The 20,813-nt window shown below is 43.0% G+C and overlaps 1 protein-coding gene across 1 annotated transcript in view; it reads left to right on the top strand.

The window, feature by feature from the left end:
* Window positions 1–7,004, top strand: part of LOC133095673 (uncharacterized) — a 44,055-nt gene extending 37,051 nt beyond the window's left edge. The window contains 7 exon segments of the mRNA XM_061197420.1: window positions 763–1,059; window positions 2,960–3,235; window positions 4,292–4,330; window positions 4,333–4,566; window positions 4,686–4,805; window positions 5,223–5,276; window positions 6,165–7,004. Of these exon segments, the coding sequence (XP_061053403.1) occupies window positions 763–1,059; window positions 2,960–3,235; window positions 4,292–4,330; window positions 4,333–4,566; window positions 4,686–4,805; window positions 5,223–5,276; window positions 6,165–6,325 (1,181 nt within the window). The 3' untranslated portion in view covers window positions 6,326–7,004.
* The last annotated feature ends 13,809 nt before the right edge of the window (window positions 7,005–20,813 follow it).

The following is a 20,813-nucleotide window of genomic DNA, read 5'->3' as shown; positions in this document are numbered from 1 at the left end:
CCTGGCACCTAGCTATTTGGTCTAACACTAGTCTAGATTTTGCTATGATGTTATTTTTTAGTTGAAATTAACATTTAAATCAGTAGACTTTGGAAATTCCCTGGTGGTCCAGTGGTTAGGACTCGGCACTCTCATTGCCAGGACCCCAGGTTCGATCCCTTGTCGGGAAACTAAAATCCTGTGAGCCACATGGCATGGCCAAAAGAAAAAAAAATCAGTAGACTTTGAGTAATGTAGATTACCCTAGTGATAATGTGGGTAGGTCTTGTCTAATCAGTTGAAGGCCTTAAGGGGAAGACTGAGGTCTCCTGAGGAAGAGGGAATTCTGCTTCCAGACTGCCTTTGGACACAAACTGCAACATCAAGTTTTCCTTAGGTATCCAGCATGCAGGTCTGCCCTGCAGATATGGACTTGCCAGCCCTCCAAAACTGCATGAGCTAATAATTCCTTAAAGTAAATCAATCTCTTACTCTGTATGTATGTAAATATATATATACATATATATTTGTGTGTGTATACATATATATTTGTATGTGTATACATGTGTGTGTATATATTTATTTCTTCAAATTCTCTCAGTGCATACTCTGTGTGGGATTTGAATTCACTTATGCCGAGTGTTGTAATTGTCTTTTCATTGTTTTATGTTGTGTGCCGTGTGTCTCTTATTAGACACACGTGCACACACACTCATTCCCTAGATCCTCACTCAGTAAATTCTGGAGCTCGCTCTGACCCACTGTCTCTTGTTCTTAACTCAGGATCGCACTCTCTGCAGTATTTCTACTCGGCTGTGTCTGAGCCAGCTCCAGGAGTCCCTTCATTTACTGCTTTTGGCTTCGTGGATGACCAGCCCTTCATTCGCTATGACAGTGAGGAGATGAAGGCCAAGGCTTCTGTTCAGTGGTTGATGGAGGAGCCGAGTTACTTTGAGGATGAGACCAAGATCTTCACAAGTTGGATGAAGATTTTCCACTTAAATCTGAGGAATGTGCAGTGATATTACAACCAAACCATGGAGGATGGTCTGAACAAAGCGCTGGCACAAAAGCAAACAGGTAGATGCCTTAGAAAAAGTAGAGGGAAGTGGTGGTTATCACTTCACACCAATCCCCAGGGGTGAAAGGCCCTCTCTACAAGTGTTCCCATAGGGTCAGGCTGGGGCAGGAGAACGTGTACAAGTTAACACTTGAGAATGAAAGCTGGGCTAGTCTGGTCACAATGGCGTAGGGTCTGTTTGACATGACTTAATAATTAGTAGATGAATTAAGCAGTTTTATTGGGTCATGGACATACGCTTAGTATGTCTCTTTTGGGTACTGGAGGTGGGGATCCAGAAAAGTATAACCTGGTGTTTGTCTTCAGAGAGCTTACAATTAATATGGGAGGGTACTCACACTTCTGTGAAAACTTTATTAACCCTTTGATGCATACCCAGAGATGTCAAAGACAGGAACCTCCTTAAATGGCAAATGAGAAGCAGAGAAGTAGTTTACTGAGGTTCATAGGCAACACACCCCAGTGGTCAGAGTTTCATGAATGAGGCGGAACTTTATATAGAACCTGATAGATGTGTATTACTTAGGTCTATGAAGAAAGTAAAAGATGTTTCAAGTAGTAGGAAATTAGGGTGCAGCAAGGTGTGGGGTGGGATTTGGCATAGTGAGTTCAGGGGATAGACTGAAGTTTAATCATTTCTAGTTAATGGCTCTTGAGAGTTTAGCTCTGTTGAAACAGGTTTGTAAAGGGCCTTGAAGCCAAATCAAGGCATAAACCAGTGAGAAGTACAATTCAAGCTGAATACTGAGGCTGCTCAGCTTTTACCAGTTGATCCTTCTAGGAGCATGAATTCAACAAAGGTTTATCAGATGGTTACTTCACAGGCACTGACATAGTACCTGCCATCTAAGGGCTCACAGCATAAGAAGAGAGTGATGATACACAATAAGGTTAGAGTATGTCAGTGTTGGACTAGGAGTTTGAGCTGGGAGACTGTGGGAACCCAGAGGAGAGTGTGGTGAATCCAGGCTGCAGTGATCTCAGATTTATTTATATTTGACTTTGAAATTCATTCAAGAAATTTTTCAGCAGTTTGGGCTTATTGATGTTATTTGCATTCTCTAGTACCTCGTGTATTAGTCTGCTCGGGCTGCCATAACAAAATACCACAGACTGCATGATTTAAGCAACAGAAACTTATTTTCTGACAGTTCTAGAGGCTGGAAAGTCCAAGATCAAGATTCAGCAGGATTCACTTTCTGGTGAGGGCTCCCTTCCTGGCTTGCAGTCAGCCACATTCTCACTTTCCTTGGTGTATGCACATGGAGTGAGTGAGAGATCTCCCTATCCCCCTAATCCCTGTTGGATTAGGGCACCATGCTCATGACCTCATTTAAATTTAATTACCTCCTAGAATCTCCAAATAAAGTTACATCGAGGGTTAGGGCTTCAACATATGAATATTGGAGGGATAAAATTCAGTCCATAGCATTCCAGGAAAACTGTACTTAGCACTCTGTGCCCTCCTGTGTTAATGCTGTGTAGTGTGATCCTGTTTTCAGGAACTTGAGCTTAGAATCTGAGACTCTTAGCACAGAAGAGACCTGTAAGGTCATAATCTAACCCTCCATTTACACAAGATAAATGTGGAACCCTGGAGGTTGACTAACTTGCCCAAATAACACAGTTCATGGCGAAGTCCAAATCTGTAACTCCCCATCCAAGGCTTTTTCAGTACCTCCTGGAACCAACCATAGGCCACTCCCCACAGCAGAGCTGACAGCCAATAAAAGAGATCAGTATCAGGACAAAACTAGTTTGTCTATAGAATGTGAATGGCCTCTAAGGAGAAGATAAGAGATAAGATGGAAAGGTGTGGGGGAGCTGGAACCATGGATGCGGAGGCCTTGGAGGCAGACTCCGCCTGACTGACACTGCTTGGTCCCTGGGGGTGGGCAGGTCCCCACACCCTCCAGTTCACCTTCGGCTGTGAGCTCCAGCAGGACGGCAGGCCCACGGGGCACTGGCAGTATGGCTATGATGGTGAGGACTACCTGAGCTTACATATGGACTCTCTGCAATACACAGCAGCACCATTCATTGCTCAGTACACCAAATGAAAATGGGAGGCTGGTGGGAACTTCATAGAGAGACACAAGAACTACTTGGAGAAAGAGTGCGTCCTGTGGCTGCAGAGATACTTGAAATTTGGAGGGGAGAGCTTGAACCGCACTGGTAATGACCTCCCACAGCCCACCCACTCAGCCCTTCCCCCATCCCCAGCTTGGGCCATTCTCTCTCCAGAGTGTGAGTGAGGTGAGGGGGTCTCCTCCAGAACTGATCCAGCACAGGGGTGTAAGATATTTAGTGTGGGATGGCTGGGGCCAATGTGCTGATGATGACTTCCCTGCAAGCCAGAGATGTGGACTGGGGGGCTTCCTATCTTGAGTCTCCTGGACGGTGCCATCTGACCCACCCATTCTTTTTTTTTTATTTTTTTTAAAGCTTTGATTCAAACACCGATTTTTAAAAAATTAATTAATTTTTTGGCTGCATTGGGTCTTAGTTGTGGCATGTGGGATCTTCGTTGAGGCATGTGGGATCTTTCATTGCGGTGCGTGGGGTTCTCTCTAGTTGTGGCGGGTGGGTTTTCTCTCCTCTAGTTGTGGCGCGCAGTGTCCAGGGCACATGGGCTCTGTAGTTGTGGCGCACGGGTTCCAGAGTGCATGGGCTCTGTAGTTTGTGGCATGCAGGCTCTCTAGTTGAGGCGTGCGAGCTCAGTAGTTGTGGCACATGGGCTTAGTTGCCCCGTGGCAAGTGGGATTTTAGTTCCCTGACCAAGGATTGAACCTACGTCCCCTGCATTGGAAGACGGATTCTTTACCACTGGACCACCAGGGAAGTCCCGACCCACCCATTCTTATTAGGCTCAGGAAACTACTCTCAGGAGGGCACAGAGCTACTTCATAGAACCTTGGAGGTTTTTCACCCTTTTGGCACTTTTCCACTAGATACACACCTGTATCTAGAAACATTGACCAAAGGCTTGATAAGAGTGGAGAGTCTTTGAAGAGGCTCTTATCCTGGAGGAGAATGTTAGATTGAGTTCCCACACCCTTGTCTTTAACCTTGGCTCAGCTTAATATGGGTCCCTCTACCTTCAGATAGAGGAAGCTCCCTGTCTCCCCCTGGTCAGCAGCCAAACCATCAGGAGTTGTGGTGTCTTGGTCTTTGGAGTCAATGCCACTCAGTGAGCCCTTGCCTGAGCCCTCCCTGCTTTGTCTACCACAGAGCCTCCCAAAACACACGTGGCCCAACACACCGGCCCTAATAGGAGGTCACCCTGAGATGCTGGGCCCTGAGTTTCTACCCTGCAGAGATCACCCTGACCTGGCAGCGTGATGGGGAGGATCAGACCCAGGACATGGAGCTTGTGGAGACCAGACCTGCAGGGGATGGAACCTTCCAGAAGTGGGCGGCTGTTCTTGTGCCTTCTGGAGAGGAGCAGAGATACACGTGCCATGTGCAGCACGAGGGGCTGCCTGACCCCGTTACGCTGAGATGGGGTAAGGAGGGGAATGGAGCGGGGAGATTCTCAGGGAAGCAGAAGCCCTTCTGGAGAACTTCATCAAGGTCAGGACTAAAGACTGAGGTCTGGGCCCCTTCCCTTCTCTTTCCTTCCCAGAGCCAACTTTCCTTCCCATCTCCATCAAGGGCAACACTGCTGGTGTGGTTTTCTTTATGGTCATTGGAGCTGTGGCAGCTGGAGCTGTGGTGGTTTTGCAGTGCAGGAAGAATCAACCAGGTAGGGAAGGGAGGGAGGGAATCTGAGTTTTCTTGTCCCGCTGTGGGGTTTCAAGCCCATGTAGAAGTCTGCCTGCCTCGTTACTGGGAAGTACCATCCACACATGTGTGCTTAGTAAGTTTGGGGCCTTTTGCTTTCACTTATTCTTTGTAAGGCACATGTGAAAATCGAGACCAATATCAACGTGATGAATCTGGTGACGGGGACATGATTCCTAGGATTTGAAGGTCAGGGAATGTTACTACTGAGGACAGGCCTCCAGGAGGGTGGTTGGTCCAGTCCCTGCACATCTACTTTCTTCATGTTTTTGGATCCTGCCCTGGGTTTTCAGTCACAGTTCTGGAAACTTCCCTGGGGTTCAGGACTAGGGGGTTCCTTTAGGGCCTCATGACCTGCCTTCTCCCTGGCTTCTCACAGGACATTGTGTTTCTTTCCTCAAGTGGAAAAAGAGGGGCAATTCTCAGGCTGCAAGTAAGTATTGAGCGGAGGTGGTGGTGGAGGGTGAACCCTGAGATCCTTGGGATAGTGCAGACGGGAGCCGATGGGGGAGCTCACCCACCCCATGATTCCTTCTTTAGTCACATCTCTGGGCTCTGGCCACGTCCTGTTTTGTTCTCCCCCAGGCAGTGACAGTGCTCTGGGCTCTGATGCTCTCACTGATTCTAAAGGTGAGGCCCTAAAGGGCCCAAAATGGGAGAGAGGCTGGGGCAGAGGGAACACACTGGGTTATGGAGATTCTTTGAGTGGGACATTTTGAGCATGTGGGGGGCTGTTAAGAATGGACCACTTACGGTGATTGACCTGAATTTGTTCATGATTATTTTCTTTCACAGTATGAGAGAATGGCCTTGTGTGGGACTGAGTGATGTAAGATTTGTTTATGCCCCACCCCCCTCCTTTGTGACTTTGGATCCCCTGACTTCTGTTTCTGCAATTGGCATCTGAATGTGTCTGTGTTCCTCTTAGGATAATGTGAGGAGGTGGGGAGACTGGCCCACCCCTGCCCACCACGACCCCTCCCCACCCTGACCTGTGTTCTCTTCCCTGATCCACTTGCCTGTTCCAGCAGAGGTGGGGCTGGGCCACCTCCATCCCTGTCTTAACTTCACGTTGCACTGAATTGCAGCTTCTTACTCCTTATTGAAAATAGGAATCTGGATATGAATTTGTTTCTTCTGATTCTTGTTGTGAGGTGGGGTTGGTGGGTTAATTAAAAGATAGGAAGATTCTTAAAAAAAAAAAAAAAAAAAAAAGAAAAAAAAAAAAAAGATAGGCAGATTCTTAAATTTTGCGAGAAATAAATGGAAGTGCTGAGAACCTTCCAGAATCCGTGTGCTTGCTGTGCTCTGTGTGTTGCAGGTGGGACAGGAGGAGGCTGTGAGGAGCCGAGCGTGGACGCGGCCTGTGCCCACTCCGAGCTCACTGCATCGTGGGCTTTGATGTGGTCACTCCTGGTCACATCTTCTCAGCTTCTTTGTCCTTGTCCCTTCAGTAGAACCTTGTCCCACCAGGACTTGTGATCACAGGGACTCGGACATCACCTGGACCTTGTCTTGTCTTCTGGACTCTGGGCAGTGAGGACTTTACGTGGTTGGGTCAGCCAGGACTCAGGACTGGGTCTGGCCCTCAGCCCTCATCTTTTGGGTGTTTATTATTATTTTTTATTTGTTTCTATAGAGAATTACGCCTCTTCTTGTTCTTGGGTATGAATTCTAGTCTCATTTTACTCTGGGTGTCCCCCATCTCTTGACAGGAGCAGGAGTGATTTTGCCTGTCATTGTCCCCACAAGGCCCAGGAGCTCCCTGCTCACTGTAGCGTCAGTGGTCTGCAGAAATGAGTTTTCTGACTCATCCAGCTCTTGCCCTCCTTCTAAGGCTATTTTCTGGATTGTTCTTTCTGTCTTTTCCCCAACCTTTCTTTAAGGAACCAGATCCCAGAATAGTAGAGAGGAGGGATCTGATAGTTTCTCATCTTAGAAATTCCTCTTATCTTCTCTGCTCACTACTCCTTCTCCCTGCCCTTAGCTCTAGTAGTGCTAGTGCTGGCTTCAGGCCAGACTCATGGATTTATAAAGCTGAGTCTAATTTAGATTTACAGTGGATTGGAAAATAGGACGCATAGGTCAAGGACCATTGTTTTCTCAAGAGGGAAAGAAGTTGTGTGCTGTGGTGTGCAGGAGGGTTGGTGTGGGAAGAAGGAGAAGGAAGGAAGGAGGGAGGGAGGGAGGGAGAGCAGCACTTGTGAGAAAAGCAAGGCAGGATTGACACCAGTGAGAGTAGATGTCGTGCTGTAGCTGCCACAGAACAACACGTGGCCTTAGGCTACATTAATAAAGATACTGCCTTTAGAATACGGAGGTGCTATCCACTGATCATTCATTCAACCGATATATATGTTGTGTGTCAGATACATGACACACTATTTTTGCATCTAAGAAACTTCAGAAAACTAAAGTCGGGCAAAGTTGTTGGCCTGTGGAGCATGTTCTGGTGGGAAGGGGCAGAGTGGGTACTATAAGCAGAGTAATAAAGGAAGTGTTTACCTTAGAGGTTGGTAAATGCTTTGAGGAAGGAGACCCAGCATGTAAGTGTGTGGGGACAGGGAAGGTGGCTGTTTTACTAGGGCATCATTGTCAGTGTGGGCCTCATTGAGAAGGTGACCTTTGAGTAAAGATGCGAAGGACATGAAGGAATGTCCACGAGGATGTCTGGGGCAAGTCCTCTCCAGGCAGGGGAGCCTCCAGTGCCAGTGCACTAGGGCAGGAGAGTGTCTGCGTGCTCAAGGAAGAGTGAGGAGGCCATAGTAGCTGGAGGAGAGAGGAATTGAGATGAAATCCAGTGTCCGGCCAGATCATGTGGGCTTTGAGAATATTGGATTGACTTTTCTCTGAGGAAGATGTAGCACTCCAAGACAGTTTTGGAAGAAGAGGGACCTGGTATGACTTCTTTTTAGAAGCATCAGTCTGGCTGTTGCGCTGAGAACAGAATCGAGAAGTGAAGGGTGAGCAATGTAGTAGTGGAAACTGTAGGAAATAGTGCAGTGTCCAGGCTGGAAATGTTGGTGCTCATCTTTCTAGCCATGGGGCTCACCACGTGCTAGGTTTGGGAGTCTTTGTTTCTTCACTTCCTGTTTTCACTACAGATCAGATTCCTTGTTTGTTTTATGATTTGGTTTGGAGGCAGCAAATTGTGCTCAGAGACTGAGATTGTCTTTGCCAATAGTTTATTTAACACAGGTTCACTGTGGAAATTATAATAATTTCATCAGCCAATAGCATACAGGATAATGTCTTTTAATAAGCTAATAAAGAAATAACATACTCCAAACAAATGATTAATTACACTGTTGTTCTGGGCAAGGGGAGATTACAGAAATAATGTCCAAATGTACTTTGAGGTGCATCTTTTATAGGAGTTTGTTTTCTCGGGAGAGAAGGCTTTGCTAGAGCATGTTGCTAGGGAACGTTGGAGCCTGTGTTGGTGGGCAGGCGAGGCTGCTCTGAAGGTTATCACTCCAGGGACCATTGCATGGCTCATGTCACTGCCAACCAGGAGGGCCTCGGTGAAGCAGGAACAGGTGTCCCTTCCCTTCCTGAGACTGCTGCGTGGTTGAACATTGCTGCTGACCAAAGAGTTGCCTTGGCCAGGGCAGGAGCAAGTGTCTCAATATCTTCAGAGAGCTAGATCCATGAAGGGTAGTTTTGCCCTGACTGAAACTCTCAGATATTCCTCCCTAACTGTTGGTTTTTTATATTGTAAATGTCCCTTTGCCATAGTTGCTTCTCCACATGTTCTTATTGATAAGCCCCCAGAGGGCCCCCATCAGCAGTTGGGCTGCTAAGTGCTTATCAGTCAACAGCAGAGGACATGATGACATCCTGACACAACTTACTTCATTCTTATGTCAAAACAACTTTACTTTGAAGAACAACTTTTTTTGGTCCTTACCATAAACAAGTGGATTAAAACAACTCCACTTAAGGTATAAACAAGTGGATTTGAAATCATTTCAAACCAATATATTTACAACGGTCCTAGCCAGCATCAGAATCACTGCAGGTGGTCTCTTCCTCCTCCTCCTCCTCCTGTCTCGAGGCAGTGACTGTGGAGGCTGAGATCTAGAGGAGAAACTCCTCAGGTGGAAAAGGAATGCAGAGCCACTTGACATTGGTTTTCACTGGGAGTCTGTGCTTCCCCAGCCTGGCTTGGACAGCTGAACTTGAGACAACTGACCTCAGTTCCCTCATATCCTGTCCCCGGTCATCCCAAAATAAATATTCCATTGCTCACTTCCCGAATTCTATTTGCTACCAGTGAGTCACTAGCTCCAGCTTATGCTCTAAGGGTAAAGGTTATACATGGGCATGGATGCCAGGAGATGAAGATCTTTGGGAATATCTTAGAGTCTGTCTGTTTACCACCTAGAAAGGTGAATCAGTTTTGTGATTAAAAGAGTCAGTTTTGTTAGCTAGAAACATAAAGGTAGGGACTTCCCTGGTGGTCCAGTGGTTAAGACTCCACGCTCCCAATGCAGGGGGCCCGGGTTCGATCCCTGGTCAGGGAACTAGATCCCACATGCATACCACAACTTAGGAGCCTGCGAACCGCAACTAAGACCTGGCACAACCAAATTAATTAATTAATTAATTTTAAAAAGAAACATAAAGGAAAGCTAATAGCTGATGTTCTCTCATTTTTCTCGTGGCCCAAAGAATTCTGAAAGTTCTTTTTATTTATAGTTACATGGTTTAATAATCAGCATGACCTTAAATAGCTTAGGAAATATTATGATGTACCAGGAGAGGCACATGACCCAGACCTGACCAATCAGGGTGTACCACATTGTACCACATCTGCCTGGCAACAGGGATTGGTCCAAAGGTAACCTTCTCTGGTACTTTATGTATGGACACTGTGAGAAAGATGTTTATTTTTCTGCTTAAGTTGTTAAAGTGGCGCAATGTGAGGGAGGTTAGAGATGATCTTGGCTACCTTCCTTAGGAACAGAGAGAGAGAGCTGATGACAAGTTTGATTCCCTAGATCCAGTCATGTCTCACGTCAGCCTCATCCCTGCCCTCTCAGGTAGATCAACATGCTCAATCTGTTCTGCTAAAACTGTTAACTTGTGACTGAAGGAGTCCTGCCACAATGATGCAAATATTGTTATTTTTTAATGAGAGCCCAGCAGAATTTAATGTTCTCTCCATCACCCAATGACTAGTCTAATGACTAGTCTAGTCTAATGACTAGAAGTATAGCCTTGGATATTTATATTACTATGTGAGCCCTAGGTTAATAGTTCTGAGTGATGCTCTGTGGGAAGGAAGGACAAAATCCTACCTGGAATACATGTCAGCCCAGATCAAGATCAATCCCTGATTTTTCCAAGGTGGAAGAGTAACAACATAATCAACTTGCCACCAAGGGGCTGGTTGCCCTCCTTAAGGAATGATACCACATTGGAGTTTATTTGTTGCTGGAAGATCAGCTGTTCAGTTGTAGCAGTAACTATATCAGCCTGGGTGAAAGGGAGCCCAACCATGGATATTCCTTTTATAGCTTGTTGTGCAAACACTGAGTTAGCTAAGGACAGAGGCTGGCTAATGTCTACTGGCTGAGTCATTCTGTGCACTTGGTTGTTTAGTGTCTCTTGCATAGTAGATAGTTTTTGATGGGCATTAACATGTGATACAGCTTATCCTAACACTTTGTGCCTACCATATGCCTCTTCCCAAATATTCTTGTCCTGATCTTCCAATCTTGCTCCTTTTAGGTCCCTCCCAGGCCCCTCCAGTTAAGCCACCGCCACTGCCTGAGTTTGTGCATAGTCTTACCTCAGGCCACTTCTTTTTCTTTATGCAATGTGGGTAAGTAGGAGCGTCACCTGAAGTTCTGCCCATTGGAAGGACGGCCCCTCAGCACTGTCTTTGGTCATCCCTGAGTGGGGCTATGGTGCAGCACGGCAGTAGTCCACTTTGGGCTCACACCAACATACTGAGCTGCCACATTTGTGACCCAAGCTCAGGTTTTCCCCTCTTATGTCAACTGGTCATAGGAACTCCCCGTTAGGTCATAGGTGAGAAATGAGGAAAAGAGAAAGGCACAACAGTGGTAGGTGACATGAAGGCCTGAGCCATTTGTTTATGCAACTGAATTGAGGTAAAATTCCCTTTAGGTATTCAATAGCCTTATATCATGTACCAGAAACTGCATAAATCTACTCTATTAAACATATCACATTCAGCACATCTGCTGCAATTAGGCTAATTTGAGTTAAATTTCTAGCAGTTCCCTATCATCTACCATGATCCATCCAATTTTTGCAAGAACCAGACCAGCAAATTAACTTAATATGTTGGGACTACCCTCCACGCCTGCATCCTTTATGTATTTGAGGGTGGTATTAACCTCTTTAATTGCCCTCAAGATACAATATTGTCTTAATTTTCTATCCTGCCTGAGGTTCAAAGGCTAATTCATGGGCTTCCACTTGGCCTCTCTTACTACCAGGCTTTTATTCCACAGGTCAAAGAAACAATGTGAGGGTTCTGGCAATTGTTAAGCATGTCCATTCCAATGACACATTTGGAAACTGGGGAAATAACCACCAAGTGGATGTGTGGACACAGAGGACCCACTGAGATATTGGTGGACCTGAGACAGGAAACAAATTATTTCCTGGTCCCCATATGCCTCTCCCTAATGGGAGTCCATGATGGTGCTTTGGTTCCCCAAGAATTAGTGTCAAATTGGATCCTGTGTCTAATAAACCTAGCAAAGATCAGGGTATTTTCTTTCTTCAGTGTATGAATAAATGGCCATTGATTCCTTTAGTGATGGGCTTGGGGAATTACTGATGTACACTTGCCATGGTGTTGCAGGGGACTTCAACAGGGGACCTGGCCTCTCCTTTAATTAATGGATTCTGGGTCTGAGATCTGGCTTGGGTCTGGAAACTGGTCAAGGAATCATAACTTTTTAAAAAAATTTTTCATTTATTTGCTTATTTATTTATTATTTATTTTGGCTGTGCTGGGTCTTAGTTGCGGCACGTGGGATCTTTCGTCGCTGCGTGCAAGATCTTTGCTGCGGCATGCGGGATCTTTTTTAGTCGCGGCATGTGGGATCTTTTAGTTGCGGCATGCGGGATCTTTTAGTTGTGGCATGCGGGATCTAGTTCCCTGACCGGGCATTGAAGCCGAGCCCCCTGCATTGGGAGCATGGAGTCTTAACCACTGGACCACCAGGGAAGTCCCAAGGAATCATAACTTTCTATTGGAGCCATTAATCTCAGCCTTCAGCTTATTCATTTTTCTTCTATTGGTTAAAATATTAAGCAACACTCTTGTAGGCTGCCCATTTATCTTGCCCCTAGGAGTACAATAGTCTGTTACCCATTTCCAAAATTCCTTGCAGTCAGAATTTTCTGGCTTCAATTCTGACATTGCTGGCTATTTTGGCAATTCTGCCCACTTTGTTTCTAACTTGCTGTCACTTGTCCTCTGGCTTTCTGGGATCCTATTATCCCCATTAATGCTAAGGAGCCAGGTTCTGTAATATCATCTCCTAGAGTCAGGCCCGGCTTACCAAGCACAGGCACAATGAGGTTGATACTCCCCTTGCCTGCACATTCCTTATTGCCTGATAAACAGTATCCTCTGGGTCCCTCCAAGGAAAATAGTCACCTCGTGTGTTATTCATGGACATTTAGGTTATTTCTGTTTTTTTGGTTATTATGAATAATGTTGCTTGAACATATGTTGCAAACTTAGTAATACACTGTAATAATTATTACTTCGTATAATTTTTATGTCTTCAAGGTCACTGATCTTTTCTTCTGCAATATCAAATCTACCATTACACATCCAAACACTATCTACCAATCTACCAATACACATCCAGTGTATTTTTTTTAAAGTTATTTGTTTATTTATTTTGGCTGCTTTGGGTCTTCATTGCTGTGTGTGGGCTTTCTCCAGCTGCGGCGAGCGGGGGCTACTCTTCTTTGCAGTGCGCAGGCTTCTCGTTGTGGTGGCTTCTCTTGTGGAGCACGGGCTCTAGGCACACGGGCTTCAGTAGTTGCAGCAAGTGGGCTCAGTAGTTGTGGCTCGCAGGCATGGCGCACGGGCTTAGTTGCTCCGCGGCATGTGGGATCTTCCTGGACTAGGGATCAAACCCGTGTCCGCTGCATTGGCAGGCGGATTCTTAACCACGGCACCACCAGGGAAGTCCCATCCATTGTATTTTTATCTCAGACGTTTTCATCTCTAGAAGTTTGATTGTGGTCTTTTATATACCTTTCATGTCCTTATATAACTTTTTGAACATAAGGAGTACATTTATAATAACTTCTAATGTCACTGTCTGCTAATTCTAACATCCTAGTCTTCACAGTTCATAACTCTGTCCCCTTAACTCACTGAGACTGCTGGGCTGTGTTAGGGCTCCTCCCCACCTGCGCTGTGTCCTGGAAACTCTCTCCAGGAAGGAAGCTGGACAATTGTAGGCCTTGCTGCTTTCATTTCCCTTCTCATAGGAGTCACAGTTCTTGTGCTGCCTGATGCCCAAGGTCTGAATACTGTTGTTTCATATATTTATCTGAATTTGTCATTGTTTAAGACAGGAGAGTAAATCTGATCCTTGATACTCCATCATGGCATTTTCAAGCTTGTCACTTTTCTCTTTATACAAAATAATCCAGGTTGTTTTATTTTCTATGTTTTATAATTACAATATTGAAGTTTTATGAGCCTCTTTGTACTATCTGTTGTTTCTTGTGGTTCTCAATTGTATTGTCTTTTGCCCACTTGTACTTATACATCTCCTGCTCCAAGCTGCTCCTTTATCTTGTGCAAGTATTTGTGTAAATTCTTTGACACATAGGTTAAATGTCAAACAAATATATTAGCAATAAATGTGAACAAAAACAAGAATGTAGAATAAGAAATGAAATAAAAATTAAAATCTATCAGCTTGGGGGCTTCCCTGGTGGCGCAGTGAAGAATCCGCCTGCGGATGCAGGGGACACGGGTTCAAGCCCTGCTCTGGGAAGATCCCACATGCTGCGGAGCAAGTAAGCCCGTGCGCCACAATTACTGAGCCTGCTCTAGAGCCCGTGAGCCACAACTACTGAGCCCGTGTGCTGCAACTACTGAAGCCCGTGCACCTAGAGCCTGTGCTCCGCAGCAAGAGAAGCCACCGCGATGAGAAGCCCGCGCACCACAACGAAGAGTAGCCCCGCTCGCTGCAACTAGAGAAAAGCCTGCGCGTAGCAACAAAGACCCAACGCAGCCAAAAATAAATAAATTAGTTAATTTAAAAAAAAAAAGAATGAAAAAATCTATCAGCTTGGCAAAGATGAAAATGAATGAGGAGGATATTGCCAGTATAGGGAAAAAATATACTGGTCATAAAGCTTGATGGGATTAAAAACTGGAATACAAAATTTCTTTTTTTCTCCTCTTCTTACCAACTCTATTAATTTGTGTTTACTCTTAGAATATTATAGGGTTACAAAGTAAGTAGTAAAGAGAACATTTAATTTAGTAATTGAATATTAGATTCCCCAGACACGGTCTAAATATAAATGATACCAAAAGATTATATAATATAAAATTATTTTTTAGTGTGCTAAGCACAAAGCTGACTTTCTCAACTATTCAAAGAAAGCTATCTAAAATCCAGAGTCTTTTGCTCATCTCTATCCTGAAGTATAGAATTTAGGGGGAAAATAATAGAACTAATGAGTACATTAAATTTTAATAAACTGTTAGGCTTTTTTTCAGCTTTGAAATAAAGATAAGTAGTGTAAAATTTCTAAAGGGCACTTTTGCAAATCATCTCAACAATTTAAGTATGCTTACATTTTGATGCAGAAATAACTAAATTCCTGGGACTTCCCTGGCAGTCCAGTGGTTAAGAATCTGCGCTTCCAATGCAGGGGGCACAGGTTCGATCCCTGGTTGGGGAACTAAGATCCCACATGCCGCACAATGCAGCCAAAAAAAAAAGAAATAACTAATTCCTAAAAAGAATTTATCCTAAGAAGATAATCACACATGTCTCAAAAATGTGTTCAAGGATGTTTCTTGAATTGTGGTTTATAAAAGCAAAATAGTGGAACTTATCTAAATGCTGTAATGATGGTAACTGTGAATAAAGGAACACATTTCTCAGGCAATAATGCCATGTGATTTACATGGAGAGTCAAATTTAATCCTCAGAGCAAACCCATGAAGCACCCAATTTGTGATCCCTTTGTACAGACAGGGAAAGGGAAACTCAGGGAGGTTAAGGAGGTGGTAGAGTTGGGGTTGAACCCGGGATATCTTCTCTCAGAGACCTTTGTGACCCATCTTCCTTTGGTTCCCTGTCCATCAGGTGGCAGGCATGACTCTGCATCCCATGCAAATGAACTGTTGCAGTGTTCCAGAATGTTCTGTGATAGGAGACTGCTAGGCTCAGAACTCAGGAGGTCATCAAGCGGCAGTGTGACTTAACTGCCCAAGCCACACTAAAGTCCATCATCCAGCGTATGTTTCGAGGCCTCCAGTGGATCAAGATCTGCTAGTTCCTGGAGACAGAGTGAAGAACAAGAGTAAGACCCTGGTGCTATGGAGATCTCACTGTTGTGAGGGAAATGAACATTTAGCAGAAATCATGAAAGCAGATAACCAGGAGAACTAACGGATTCCCTATGACTATAATCAATAATATCTAAAAGATGTAAAAAAGATACGGCATATGAAACAAGAACAGAATTACATACAATTGTATACAGTCCAAGAAGAAGAAAGCACTCTTTAAAATTAGAAATATCACAGAAATAAATAATTCAATAGATGAATTGGAAAATTAAGTTGTACTTCCATTTAGTGCTACAAATGGAAAAGTAATGGCAAGAAGGAGAGAAGAACTATACGAATTCTGAGTTATCAATCAAGGGATTCCAACACATCAATAATACAAGTTTCAAAAAGAATGGAAAGTAGCAAATAATTTTAAAATTTCAAGAAATTTTCTCAGAGTTTGACAGACAAAAGTTTACACTTTGAGTGGTCCCAACCAAGTTCTCAGCACAGGAGATGAAAACAGATCCACATGAAGATACATCACAAATGAAATTTCAGAAAAAGGGTGGAAAAGAAGAGAACCTGAAAACTTCAAGAGGCAAGAAAATCTGCTCTGGAGAAGCTAGAAAATGTTGAAGCAATGCCTTCCAAATTCTGAGGAAAATTATTTCCAACACAGAATTCTATACCAAGTCACTATGTGAATACGTGTTAGCATAGCTTGAAGACATTTTTAGATATTAAGGGTTTCAATATTTTACTTTACATGTTCCCTTTCTCAGGATACTAACTAGATGAAGTAGGGGGGAAATGTTTGAGAAAACCAAAAAGAGGAACGCATGGGATCCAGGCAACAGGTAAGCCAGTAGGAGAGAAAGGCCAGAGGGCTGCCCAGGATGAGGTGAAGGAGATGTGGGACATCAGCCCTGCCCCAGGTGTGCAGGGAACCAGTCCCCGTATGGCAGCATCGAGGTCTATGGGAGAGTCTGTGCAAAGAGATGAAGTTGGTAGAATATCCGATGTGCTTGAATATATTCATAAATATTTAGATGGTGGAGGAAAGTTTGGGAGTGATTTCATAATGAATACAACAGAAACTAAGCAAATGAAGGAATAAGACATTTATTTACTCCAGAAAAATTTTTTTTAAATTCAAGGGAAAAAAATAATCATAGTCTACTAAATGCTTAGTTGTGAATAGCATTTACATGGTCATAATAATGTAGATACTGAACACTGAGCTAATCAAAATTATAAAATAAGTATTTGGAGGACTGTGGTATGTTAAAGAGAGCTAATCCACTAAAATGATACACAAACTGAAAAACAAAGAAGGAGCACTACAAACGTGCTATTTAGACAACAGAAGTAACAATAAGAGAAACAGACAGAAGTTGGCTCTGGGATCAGAAATGGGACGCATGGAAGATTGGGGATGTATGTCTCCTTAACGAGCCTTGTAGAGGTATTTACTTTTCAAGATATGTGCGTATATGCATCTGATAAAACGAAAAGACAACCTAGTAGGTGAGAGAGTGGACTCAGGGATTGTTCTATAAGCAGTGTCATAGAAATGGGGCACTGGTGGGTGGGGGACGTGGGATCAGGTGGTGGATTTTGATGGGATGATTTTTTTTCTGTTGTTGTTGTTGTTTTGGCCCACACCGCACGGCATGCGGGTCTTAGTTCCCTGACCAGGGTTCGAACCTGAGCCCCCTGCACTGGAAGCGCGGAGTCTTAACCACTGGAACGCCAGGGAAGTCCTGGAATGATTTTTGTTTTCATTTATTTAGTTTCATTTTGTTTGTTTTAACGAGAGGTATTACAGCACATTTGTATGCAAGAATGAATGATACAGTAGAGACTAGGAAATTGATTCTCGGGGGAAGCAGGGGCCCAATCTTATGCCCAAGCTGAGGGGTGACCTTAGATAGGAGTGGGACCATCCATCATAACTGGTTGGAAGGCAGAGATACAGGCACAGAGCTTGGGGCCACTGAGGTCTGTGCTCATCAACTTAAGAGTTTCAGCACTTGGGCAGCAGCAGGTTATATAATAAACTAGAAGAAAATGCAACAAAATATTTCCATGTGTGAGGGTTACAGTTATTTTTACTGTCATTTATTATTTTCAGCATTTTGTAAATTTTCTATAGTGAATATACATTATCATATTTTATACACTATCCATATACATTATAATCAGAATTTTAAAAGCTTGGTTTAAAATTTTAAAGGGAAGGCAGATGGGTAGAAAAGTCAGGAGTTTGGGACAAAGAGCTGGAAGTGCAGGACTGCTATGTCTGGGCTCTGGGGCAATAAATTTACAGAGCTGTTTCTCCATTTTCAGGACACTGTTCTCTATGAAGTCCAAGCAGGATCTTTCCCTTCTTTGGGGAGCTAGGTCATTTATTACTATCTTGTCAACTCTTTGATGCTTTTAAGAAGATGGTTTTTGAGTTTTACATGGCATTTGTACCTCTTTTCAGTGGAAGGATTTGTCCATATACTATAGCCAATCTTTTCTAGAAATGGAAAATTTAAGCCAAAATAGTTCAGCAAAAAGATCTTTGGGGAGTTTCTGGTTTTGGTTCTACACATAAGCAGCTTGGAAATCACCTCTCTGTCCTTAAACCAAGTAAAAAGCTGAACAGACTGAAAAATCACCAACTCTTCTCAGATTCGTAAAAGAGGAGAGGAAACAAGGCAAACTACTGCCCCCAAGATTAAAAAAAAAAATTCCAAAAAGTTCCCCAAAGCAAAATTTGAATTTGCTATATACCAGCAACTATTTTCATAGCATTTACATTGTATTTATAACCATTTGCATGGCAATTACATTGTATTAGGTATTAGAAGTAACCTAGAGATGATCTGAAGTACACAGGATGATGTGTGTAGGTTATATGCAAACACTATGCCATTGTGTAAAAGGGACTTGAGCATCCACAGATTTTGGTATCTTTGAGGCGTCCTGAAATCAATCCCCTGTGGATGCTGAGGGACAATGTAGATCAACTGAACAGAATAAAGAGCCTAGAAATAGACCCACATAAATACTGTCAACTGACCTTTGACAAAAGAGCAAGGCAATACAATGGAGCAAAGATAACCTCTTTCAACAAATGCTAGAACATTTGTGCTAGAACAACTGGACATCCATATTAAAAAATGTCCGTCTCGACACAGACTTTACACGCTTCACAAAAATTAACTCAAAATGGAGGATAGGCCTAAATGTATAATGTAAAACTATAAAACACCCAGAAGATGATATAGGAGAGAACCTTGATGAATTTAGGGTATGGTGATGACGTTTTAGATACAACACCAAAGGCACAATCCATGAAAGAAATAATTGATAATCTGGACTTACTTAAATCTTCTTTAAGTGTGGGCGAGGATGTGGAGAAAAAGGAACCCTTGTGCACTGTTGGTGGCAATGTACATTGGTGCAGCCACTATGGAGAACAGTATGGAGATCCCTCAAAAAATTAAAAAGAGAACTACCATATGATCTAGCAATTCTACTTCTGGGTATTTATCTGAAGAAAATGAAAACACTAACTCAAAAAGAGATGTGCATGCCCATGTTCACTGCAGTATTATTTACAATAGCCAAGATATAGAAACAACCTAAAGTGCCCATCGATGGTTGAATGGATATGAAAATGTGGTATACACACACACAGATACACACACACTGGAATATTATTCAGCCATAAAAAAAAATGAAATCTTGCCATTTGTGACATGGATGGACCTTGAGAGCGTTATGCTAAGTGAAATAAGTCAGACAGAGAAAGGCAAATATCATATCATATGACTTCACTTATATGTGGAATATAATCCCCTCCCCTAAAAAAAGTCCCCAAGCTCATAGATAGAGAACAGAGTGGTGGTTACCAGAGGTGGGGGTGGTGAGGGTGGGAAAAATGGGTGAAGGGGATCAAAAGGTACAAACTTCCAGTTATAAAATAAATAAGACTTGGGGATGTAATATACAGTCTGGTGACTATAGTTAATTCTGTACTGTATATTTGAAAGTTGCTAAGAAAGTAGATCTTAAAAGTTCTCATCACAAGAAAAAAAGTTTTATAACTATGTATGGTGATGAATGTTAACTAGACTTATTGTGATGATCATTTTACAATATATACAAATATTGAATCATTAGGTTTATACCTGAAAATAATGTCAATTATAGCTCAATAATAATAATTTTAAAAACTTCTGCTGTCAAGAGAATTAGAGTCAAGCCACAGAGTAGGAGAAAATATTTGCAAAAGATACATCTGGTAAGGGACTGTTATCCAAAATACAGAAAGAAGTCCTAAAACTCAGCAACAATGAAACAAACAACCATTAAAAAATGGGCAAAAGACCTTAACAGCCACCCCACCAAAGAAGACATACAGATATGGCAAACAAGCATATGAAAAGATGTTCCACAACGTAAGTCATTAGGGAAATACAAATTAAAACAATGAGATACCACTACACACTTGTTAGAATAGCCAAAATTTAGAAAACTGACACCACCAAATGATGATGAGGATGTGGAACAACAGGAAGTCGTATTCATCGCTGGTGGGAATGCAAAATGGTATACCTACTTTGGAAGGCAGTTTGGTTGTTTGTTACAAAACTTACCATACAATCCAGCAATCACACTCCGTGGTATTTCCCCAAAGGAGAAAACTCTTGTCCACACAAAAACCTGCACACAGATGTTTATAGCAGCTTTATTCAAAATTGCCAAAACCTGGAAGCAATCAATATGTCCTTCAGTAGGTGGATAAATAATCTGTGGTACATTAGACAACAGAATACTTTCAGTGCTAAAAACAAATGAGCTATCAAGCCTTGAAAAGATATGGAGGAACCTTAAATGCATATTATTAAGTAAAAGCCAATCTGAAAAGGCTGCATACTGTATGATTCCAACCTTATGACATTCTGGAACAGGCAAAACTATGGAGACAGTAAAGAGTTCAGCGTTTGCCAGGGATTAGGAAGGGGGAGGAATGAATAGGAGGAGCACAGAGGATTTTCAGGGCAGTAAAAATACTCTGTATATTATTATGATGGATACCTATATTATACATTTGTTCAAACCAATAGAATGTACACCACCAAGGTGAACCCTAAGGTAAACAAGGTAAACTGTGGATTTGGAGTGATCATGATGTGTCAATGTGGGTTCATCAATTATAACAAATGTACCACTCTGTGGGGGATGTTGATAATGGGGGAGGTTATGCATTGGTGGGGGCCGGGGGGGTGTATGGGAAATCTCTGTACCTTCCTCTCAATTTTGTTGTGAAGCTAATACTGCTCTAAAAAAAAAAAAGTCAAAAATAAATCATTGGTGCTAGAATAGAGGATCAGAATATGAGTTTTAACACATGATTTGGACATGATGTCAAGTGTTTTA

Source organism: Eubalaena glacialis, chromosome 7, assembly GCF_028564815.1.
Source record: "Eubalaena glacialis isolate mEubGla1 chromosome 7, mEubGla1.1.hap2.+ XY, whole genome shotgun sequence".
NCBI lineage: Eukaryota > Metazoa > Chordata > Mammalia > Artiodactyla > Balaenidae > Eubalaena > Eubalaena glacialis.
Note: the sequence above shows the minus strand (reverse complement) of the source record. Positions and strands in the feature narration are given on the sequence as shown.